Raw genomic sequence first — 10,395 nt, forward strand, 5'->3', positions numbered from 1 at the left:
AGGCAGGAAGTGGCTCTTCTCAAGTTACATATTCACATATTCATCACTCACTCCACTGACCTTTACAATACTGCAGTACCCTTCCTTTCACCTTTCACTAAATGTATTCGATGGGGAACTTGCATCAGCAGACAGACTCCTATGAGAGCAGAGTGCTATCTTTGGACACATCAGTGGAACAAGCTGGGCTGGCAACAGGAGGCTTTAATCAGGTTAATTGGAGGCTATTGATCTCAGCTGATATATCTCCTATCTATTTATGTCATGCCAGCACTCCGCAGTGGCCAGCTTCCAATACTGGATCAGTACAGCAGATTGAGTCGCACACTACAGAGTCGGCCTCCTCCCCTCCTTAGTGCAGCTAGCTATCTCCCCAAGCCAGATCAGCACAGTACACCTTTTTAGCCTAGCCCTAGCCTGTTGTTACTCATCCCTTTCTCCCCTCCTCCTCCTCCTCCTCCTCCTCCTCCCTGCAGATAAAACAGTGAAGCTGTGGAAGATCAGTGAGCGGGACAAGAGACCGGAGGGCTACAACCTAAAGGAAGAGGATGGGAGGATCCGAGACCCCACCACCATCACCGCCCTGCGGGTAAGATGCCAACCCATACCCCACCACGGTGTCACCACAGCCTCCGGGCATCTCTGTGCCCACCCGCCCAGTGCTGCATACAGAGGTTGAACGCGGATGTCATCCTTCCTCCAGCAACCTGTGCCATTATCTCTCCCTATGGCAGTCTAAGCCTCTATCTCTCCCCCAATGCCACCGAGGGATTAAAGAAACTGGCCTGGTTTCATATCTTGCCAAATGCACATGTCTGTCAGTGTGGAGGGGTGTTTCCGGCTCTTAGAGGGGGGTGGGGGTGGGGTAAGGTGGGGGGAACCAAGCGCCCATGCTGCTGACTGACCACACATTAGCCAGGTCTAGTAGCAGCCCATCTGTCTACACCATCCTGTACCCAGGGGTCAGCATGGGGTCAAATATCACCTCCATCTCCATGGATACACAGACAGCAGGATGGAACATCCGCTCTAATGGTAGCTTTCAGATGATAAGACCATGATAGTAGATTATAGCTGGTACAAACAGAGGTCTTATGATGGGTAGAAGTTTGTTGTCTGTTCTTTATAAACATAAAATAGCTATTTTCATCATCAATGTGGTACATGATAGAAAACCCCAGAACAACCATTGGAATTGGATCCTCTCTTTCTCTCCACCACTCTCATAAAAGAAAACCTTAAATAGACATATTTTCCTTCAAGAGCTCAGACTCTGCGCTCCTTAGTATATATTATATTGATTTAGGAGAGAAGTGAGCGGTGCAGAAACTGTATCAATATTTAGACCTCTGGCTCGTACCAATCATCCCTCTCTCATGCTCTCATTTTCCACTCTGGGCCCAAATTGACCCTTACGCAACGCAGCTTTTGGAAATCAATAGAAATCACATTACGGTTGAGAGATGGAATTGTGAAACATCATGGAATGGGAAGAAGTTAGTGGGAGAGTAGGAGGGAGCGACAGTGTTCCAGGTATTGCTTGACTTGGGCAGGAGCTCACCGGAGCTGAGTACAGGCACCTCAAATGTTCTACTGCTTGAGCTCCTGTTCCTCTTATAGAATATTAGCTCAAAAGTATTGTGGAGCTTCTGCACCTAAATGTAAACAGTACCGGCACCCAAAATGAGTACTGGCACCTATTTCATTCCAAGTCAAGCACTGGTTCCAGGACTGGCACAGACTATCCATTATATTGACCAGATACTCTAGTGGCCACTCTAACAATGAAAATATGTAGTGGCACCAGAACAGGATCAATGTTATTGAAAATGTCCACTGCTCACTAGCATGCATACCACTGTGCATGCTATGCTTATGGTGAGATGGTACACTTAAGGAGGATTTACTATCAATTTGGGTTGAGGGTGGATTTGCCGTGCCTCTCCTATCCTATCTGAACATATCACCCGCTTGACTTGATTCATGTCCAGGTTTTTCTATTGAGTAATAACTGTGGATCGAAGCAGCTCCTCCCAGCGCTGCCTCATCTGAGAAACAGACGTTGATGTATGAGTTAATGACCTCAGCAGTCTCTGCAGCATGCCTCTCCTCCACCTCTTGCTGTGTGATCGTGTGACCGTGCCGTGGTGGTGAGAGACACTCATCATGCTAGCAGACTCATATCTGATAATCATTGGCTGTGCTGTGCTGAGCTGCGCTGTGTCTGTGTGGCGTTGACAGGTTTGTGTTCACTGTCAGATAGATACCCAATAATGGTCAGCCAAGCAGGCGCCCAAGAGTGAATGCACATTAGTGAGCATGTCCCACTCCTCCTCTCTGTCACTAGTTATCACTATCACTCATTGCTCCTCTCTTCCTCTCTCTCTTTCTCTTTCTCTCTCGCTCTCTCTCTATCTCTCTGTTAAATTGTCTCTACTCTGTCTCCGTCCAGTATTCTCCATATTCCCTTTTCCCTCTTCTTCTCTCTCTCCCTCTAAACCTATCTTTACCTTTCTTGTCTCCCGTGCCGAGCCCATAGACCAGTGGCAGTACAGATTATGGTATGGGACAATATACAAACGATTTTCAGAAAGATCATTTTAAAAAAAGAAGGTTTTATTGAGCAAATGTTTATTTTTCATGCAATGAATTTAAGGTTATTTGTTGATTTAAAAATCAAAATGTACCGATTTTAAAGTTGTCATTAGATTTAGGGTGAGGTCATGAGAAATTCTTGGGGGAAAAATGGGGTCCCCAGAAATTCTGGCTGGAAAAATGGGGCCACCCCTGAAAAAGTTGAATACCACTGCTATAGACCATTAGAAACTGAGGGATTATGGCTGAGAACGGTAGAAATCCAATTCCAAGTGTGAATTGTGTGTATGTGTGTGAGCAGTGTGTGTCTGTGGGGAGAGAGGCTGGAGGGGCATTTATCACTTTGCACAGACAGGCGAGGGTGTGTGTGGGTGTGTGAGGGGGAGTGTTAGTGAAGGTGGGGAGGTGGGGTGGGGGGGGGTTCCCTGGCGAGGGGCTGCAGGCTACAGCTGCTCCTCCTGTATGGCCGTTAAGCAGCTCTGTGAGGGGTTATCGTTTACCAGCGCTTTTTATTGCTCTTCCAACACAGCCAGAGGAACCACAGAGAGACAGAGGGAGGGGGCAGTCTCTGTCAATAACACACACTACACCTGACAGCTCCACACAAATGAAGGAGTAGTCTGGGCTAGTGGTGGACCAATATACCGCACAAACCTTCGTTTGGGATCTAGATATTTAAAACCGAGTTACTCTGTTTCTGCAAATATGACTGTAGAATTAACCTCATGCCTATATCCTGCAGTCATTGTCAATCCTAAAACCCTAATGCTCTTCTATAAGAGTCCTCCTCACATCGAGAGATAATGATCATGTCGCATCAGCACAAGCCTCCTGCTGATTCCACTGAGTTGGCAATGCATTAGTCTAAATTGCGAGGCGCATACGAGGCAAAATCTGGAACATTTGTCGAGAAGGGGGCCCATAAAGTGTGTGAGTATGGCAGACAAGGCCTTGCACAGTGGGGGTCTGGGTCTCTCTAGGGGCCCCCTGTTGTGTGGCGAGTGTGTAGGGGCTTGGGCTGAGATTTGTCATCATTAAGGGCCCCTACTCCCTGTGAGAACATGGGGTTCCCCATTATGAGCTGGCTAGAGGAGCTCTCAGCTCAGTCTCACACTGTCAGAGTGATGCATGAACAGCCCATTCGGAAATACTGCACTCACTGAATTACTGACTGTAGAATACATGGGTGATTTGATGTTTTCTTATTCTCTTTCCCTCCCTCCCTCCCTCCCTCCCTCCCTCCCTCCCTCCCTCCCTCCCTCCCTCCCTCTCCCCTTCTCTCTCTCCTCCCTCCCTCTCTTCTTCCCTCCCTCCCTCCCTCCCTCCCTCCCTCCCTCTCCCCTTCTCTCTCTCCTCCCTCCCTCCCTCCCTCCCTCCCTCCCTCCCTCCCTCCCTCCCTCCCTCCCTCCCTCTCTTCTTCCCTCCCTCCCTCCCACCCACCCTCCCTCCCTCTCTCCTAGGTGCCAGTGCTGCAGCCCATGGACCTGATGGTGGAGGCGACGCCCAGGCGGGTGTTCTCCAATGCCCACACGTACCACATCAACTCCATCTCTGTCAACAACGATTACGAGACCTACATGTCCACAGACGACCTGAGAATCAATCTGTGGAACCTGGAGATCACCAACCAGAGCTTCAGTATCCTTCTCACAACAAACATAGATGGCTAGACTGACCGCTGAGGAACTCATATTAAGAGATTTTCTCACTTTGGAAGATGTTTAAAAAAAAATTTTGGAAGAGATTTAGCTAATTCATGATGATGCAAGCATCACACTCAGGATGTTAAGATAGAGGACAGAAAATATACAGTACCAGTCAAAAGTTTGGACACACTTACTCATTCAAGGGTTTTTCTTTATTTGTAATATTTTTTACATTGTAGAATAATAGTGAAGACATAAACTATGAAATAACACATATGGAATCATGTAGTAACCAAAAAAGTGTTAAACAAATCAAAATACATTTTATATTTAAGATTCTTCAAATAGCCACCCTTTGCCTTGATGACAGCTTTGCACACTCTTGGCGTTCTCTCAACCAGCTTCACCTGGAATGCTTTTCCAACAGTCTTGAAGGAGTTCCCACATATGCTGAGCACTTGTTGGCTGCTTTTCCTTCACTCTGCCGTCCGACTCATACCAAACCATCTCAATTGGGTTGAGGTCGGGGGATTGTGGAGGCCAGGTCATCTGATGCAGCACTCCATCACTCTCCTTCTTGGTAAAATAGCCCTTACATAACCTGGAGGTGTGTTGGGTCATTGTCCTGTGGAAAAACAAAATATAGTCCCACTAAGCCCAAACCAGATGGGATGGAGTATCGCTGCAGAATGCTGTGGTAGCCATGCTGGTTAAGTGTGCCTTGAATTCTAAATAAATCACAGACAGTGTCACCAGCAAAGCTCCCCCACACCATAACACCTCCTCCTCCATGCTTTATGGTGGGAACTACACAGGCAGAGATAATCCGTTCACCCACACTGCGTCTCACAAAGACACAGCGGTTTGAACCAAAAATCTCAAATTTGGACTTCAGACCAAAGGACAAATTTCCACTGGTCTAATGTCCATTGGTCGTGTTTCTTTGCCCAAGCAGGTCTCTTCTTCTTTTTGGTGTCTTTTAGTAGTGGGTTCTTTGCAGCAATTCGACCATGAAGGCCTGTTTCACACAGTCCCCTCTGAACAGTTGATGTTGAGGTGTCAGTTACTTGAACTCTGTGAAGCATTTATTTGGACTGCAATTTCTGAGGTTTTTGCGACTGCACTGGAAGAAACTTTCAAAGTTTCGTATTGACTGACCTTCATGTCGTTTCTCTTTGCTTATTTGAGCTGTTCTTGCCATAATATGGACTTGGTCTTTACCAAATAGGGCTATCTTCTGTATACCCCCCCTACCTAACTGATTGGCTCAAATGCATTAAGAAGGAAAGAAATTCCACAAATTAACTTTTAAGAAGGCACACCTGTTAATTGAAATACATTCCAGGTGACTACCTCATGAAGCTGGTTGAGAGAATGCCAAGAGTGTGCAAAGCTGTCATCAAGGCAAAGGGTGGCTATTTGAAGAATCTCAAATATAAAATATATTTTGATTTGTTTAACACTTTTTTGGTTACTACATGATTCCATATGTGTTATTTCATACTTTTGATGTCTTCACTATTATTTTACAATGTAAAAAATAGTAAAAATAAAGAAAAACCCTTGAGTTAGTAGGTGTGTCCAAACTTTTGACTGGTAGTGTATACTATTAATTCTGAATTGCATTATTTCTCATTTTCATGAGGAATAAAAAAGGTATTCAGTTTACAGCAGTTTAAAGCTCTTGTATGCAATATAATTTAGTGTGTCCTATCAAATTCTTACTGTGAGAATGTGAGTCGGCATAATGTAGCTAGACCAGTCAGGTTTGCATCATCTTGGTTATAAATCAGTGCGATAAAACCAGGCTTAAGTTAAGAATGACACATTACATTTTCTCCCAATTATGTTGCTGACTATGAAAGTATATAGATCCATATGGCTCAACGTATGAAATTGCTGATGCCAGTGTGCCTACAAACCCACTTGATCAGATCTTCCTCTAAACAGAACACTCATAGACTTCCACTGTTCCTTTAAATGGAAGGCAATTTGAGCTAACAGCTTGGTTGATATTTACACTTGGTAGATAGCAATTAGCAAGCTGCTGGTGTCTCTGTCTATATCCCCCCTGGGTCTTCATATGTCTGCCTCTCTGTCACTCTGGCCATTACCCTTTATCTGGTGCCTGTCTGTCTGTCCAGCAGTCATCTGCATCCCATCCCAGGTGTGTGTCAGAGAGAATCCAATGAGGTCATATTTAAACAGGAGCACATCCCCATTGATCAACAATGATTTCCACTTTGGGGTTCTCTGCAGATCACAGATGAGATGCCCTGTGGACAGCAGAATGGATGGCTGAGCTTTGGGGCCCTGGGCACATATTGAGCTTCTTATTTACAGAGCCTCTATACTCTATCAATCACAGTGTTACTGGCTGGTCAACCTCCCTCCTCAGCTCTCATCTCCTCTCTCTCTCTCTCTGTGTGATGGATCTGCTGTCATTTCCCTCTTCTGGACCAGTGCTGCTTTCTGCTTGTTTTAAGTCTTCTTTTTTCCTCACGCTGTTTTTTCTTTTCATTTTTTTGTGCTTACTCTGGCAACCTCTGAAGTAACTATTTGACAAGAGAAGGAAGGGACATCCCATAGCAACCCATTAAAGTCTCAAACTGTAAGCTGTGAATTGCATCAGTACTCCTCTATATGGTTGAGTTCCTTTACCCCCCCCCCCCCCCACCTCAGACATTGTGGACATCAAGCCGGCTAATATGGAGGAGCTGACAGAGGTGATCACAGCAGCGGAGTTCCATCCCAACCAGTGTAACACCTTTGTCTACAGCAGCAGCAAGGGCTCCATCCGCCTGTGTGACATGAGGGCCTCAGCACTGTGTGACAACCACTCCAAATGTAAGGCTGCCTCTGCCGCACCCCAAACCACTCATATACTGTATATTGTCAGCAGGCTCCATGATAAGGGCCAGGGGGTTTTCCTGACCACATGAGTTGCCTAGGAAAAGCTCTGGGCTGAGTTGTCATAGGTCGTCAGGTCACATGATCAGGAAAAACTGTTAGCCTTAAGCACTGAGGCTATTGTAAGTTCGGAAGCCCCTATACCTCTATAACAGTCTCTCTACTCCTTTCTAATAGCTACTGTGCCACTAATTGTTAGTCATTTACTGCACAGTGATAATTAGTATTTGTATGATGGGATCCTGGCACAGTTGTTGGTAAATTAATTTATTGCATGCTACATTTTGTTGAACTTAACTAAGCTGCAGGTGGACATTTATCTGTGAGATATTATTGGAAAATAAGGTTGCTGAAGTGGAAATGGAAGAAAACAGAGAGCACTATGATGTCAAGGGGGATTTTATAGATTTTTTCCCGTCCTGTTGTTTTTTTGGCATTTTTCCATGTACTAAGTTCTTTGTAAATGGTGGACCAGAAAGTCCACAGGATCCAGTGTGTATTCCTCCATGGCTCTGAGTTGATCCAAACACACAGTGATAGATGTTTCAAGGTCAGTCAAGGCTCTGTCCCTGAGCCCCAAATCATCCGTTTTCACCAGGATGAGCATATTGACAGATCATAGACAGACAGGAGGTTATGCAGTGAGAACAGCCATATTATAAAATCCATTATTGGCACATATATCTTATGTTTAATATCTTAAATAAGCTCACAGTATTCAATTATTGACTGTTGAAAGCTGCATTTGCATTTCAAATCAATTATCAGCCTGTTTGAGTGGCCCAAGTGGATCGACTCATAAAATAGGAAAGAGAGATGATGAATTCCCAGAAGTGAATAATCAATTATTAATGATGTGTTTGCATTGCAAAATATGACTATGTTAATTACTTTTTTACTGAGAAATACATGTCTGCTAACATGAGAAATGGTTTTCTGTTTAGCAAATATTTATCAGTGAGATGTATTATTTCTCTCTTTTTCCTGGTTCATATTTAGCGGTTGTTTAGAAGAGCCAGCTAATGGCTTAAAGTAGCTGGTGCAGTGTGAAAGTGATTCATCAATCAACTGAAGCTGTAAGCCAGAGAGTTGCTTATCGGCCAGATGTTAACACAGCTCGTTCCTCTGTCTGTTCCCCCTGCAGTCTTTGAGGAGCCAGAGGACCCCAGTAACCGCTCTTTCTTCTCTGAGATCATCTCCTCCATCTCAGATGTCAAGTTCAGCCACAGCGGGCGCTACCTGATGACACGGGACTACCTCACTGTCAAAGTGTGGGACCTCAACATGGAGAGCAAACCTCTGGAGACCTACCAGGTAGAGTATACCTCTCATTACAACACATACACTTTTCTGTATGTGTCAAGCTTGTTATGGACACCTTGATACACTGTAGATCATACATCGTTCTGAACATTTCTTAATATCGCTGGGTATAAAACAGAAAAATGCAATGGAAAATACCAGAGCCATAGATATATCGAAACATATGGTTCTGGAAAATACATCTCAATTTATTTTCCCTTTTTCTCTCTTCCAGGTGCATGACTACCTGAGGAGTAAGCTGTGCTCCCTGTATGAGAATGACTGCATCTTCGACAAGTTTGAATGTGTCTGGAACGGGTCTGACAGGTCAGTGACAGCCACTGTATTAGGATTGGTGTGACTGGAGCTCTTCATACATTACATCAGTGTATCAATAGATAAGGTTGGATGAATGGGATTGATGTGTTGCAGCATCATCACTTTCTCCCCTCCAATCTCTCCACAGTGTGATCATGACCGGCTCCTACAACAACTTCTTCCGCATGTTTGACCGCAACACCAAGCGTGACGTGACCCTGGAGGCGTCGAGGGAGAACAGCAAGCCCCGGGCCATCCTGAAGCCCAGGAAGGTGTGTGTGGGAGGCAAGAGACGCAAGGATGAGATCAGTGTGGACAGCCTGGATTTCAGCAAGAAGATCCTGCACACTGCCTGGCACCCCTCTGAGAACATCATCGCCGTGGCCGCCACCAACAACCTGTACATATTCCAGGACAAGATCAACTAAGGTTGGAAGGACGAAGAGCAGAGCAGAGCAGCACAGACCGGCATAGCGCTCCCTGGCTGGCTGGCTGGGGACTGGGAGAGGGCCGCAAGGCTGGGAATCTCTGGCCGCACTGCAACTTGTGAAGAAGAGACACTGACAGCTTTGCAGCTTCCTCTCTCTCTCTCGATCTCGGAGACTTGCCGCCATGTTGTTGTAAATCCAGGGTTGCCCTCGGTTGCACCCAGAACATTGAGAACGATGGCTGTCAACGCCTATTTATTTCGATTTTTTTTCTCCATTTTACAATTTTCTCCCTCAAAGTTGTTGCTGTAGTTTTGATGGATATGCACAGAAATGCAGGGATGATACTTTTATGTGTATGTTCCTTAGTAGAAACAGGAGTACTTTGCATTGGGGAGATGGAGATGAACTGAGAGACTGGCTCCACTAACTCACCCTTTGCATCCCTGAGATGATGACATGCTTAGATGCTGCTGAGATGGTATGAGCTTGACACCCTTTTACCTCTTCTCCTGCCCCCTCTGTATCTCTTAATTTATTAATTTATAATTTCTCTTCATGAAGGTTTCAAAACATACCTGCAGAGGAATGGATGATGTTACTGGGTCGGATTGATTAAAACAATGTAGCAAGCTTTTTCTTCCAATTTTTTAAAATACATTTACAAAAATACAAAATGTATAATAAAAAAATGAGTAACCTAAATATTCATGACTTTTTATTATGGACTCAGTGATCAGAGGAACAGCTGAGAAAATGAATGTAAAATGTTTTCTCTTTAGCCCCGTTTATACCTGGTGCTAATGTGTCCTGATCCTGTCCATATTCTGATTGGGCCCACATATTTAGACAGGTGTAGACAATTATAATAACTATCTGTGATCCTCCTCCGGAGGTAGTTGTGGACAAATTGATTGGTTCGATGAACGCTCAGTGGGCAAAGCTGTGACATGTCAGTGGGCGGAGTAACAGGTGAGTCAAATAAAAAAAAGGCCTTTTAGGGAGGTAAACACAGTTTGTGACCCGCAAGGTTGCCAGTTCGAATCCCAGTTGTGACTTTCGTTTTCCAACCTTACCCAACTATCTTAACTAATCAAATTAACCTCCTAACTTTCTGACTGAACAGCTTTATATATGTGAAAAAACAAGGCTAGTACCCTTCCCCCTACTGGCACAGTGGACTAGGCACTGGGAAA

At 44.9% G+C, this 10,395-nt stretch overlaps 1 protein-coding gene across 2 annotated transcripts in view; it reads left to right on the plus strand.

The window, feature by feature from the left end:
* The window catches only part of ppp2r2bb (protein phosphatase 2, regulatory subunit B, beta b), a 93,682-nt gene extending 83,781 nt beyond the window's left edge, over positions 1-9,901 (plus strand). The window contains exons 4-9 of one of the 2 annotated variants that reach the window (XM_084170980.1): positions 477-589; positions 4,056-4,233; positions 6,924-7,088; positions 8,296-8,465; positions 8,689-8,780; positions 8,920-9,901. In XM_084170980.1, the coding sequence (XP_084027106.1) occupies positions 477-589; positions 4,056-4,233; positions 6,924-7,088; positions 8,296-8,465; positions 8,689-8,780; positions 8,920-9,199 (998 nt within the window). In that variant the 3' untranslated portion in view covers positions 9,200-9,901. The remainder of the gene's footprint in view (positions 1-476; positions 590-4,055; positions 4,234-6,923; positions 7,089-8,295; positions 8,466-8,688; positions 8,781-8,919) is intronic. The other variant, XM_084170981.1, reaches the window with a different exon arrangement.
* The last annotated feature ends 494 nt before the right edge of the window (positions 9,902-10,395 follow it).

The sequence above is a fragment of the Coregonus lavaretus genome (genome assembly GCF_964263955.1).
Source record: "Coregonus lavaretus genome assembly, chromosome: 10".
In the NCBI taxonomy this organism is placed as follows: domain Eukaryota; kingdom Metazoa; phylum Chordata; class Actinopteri; order Salmoniformes; family Salmonidae; genus Coregonus; species Coregonus lavaretus.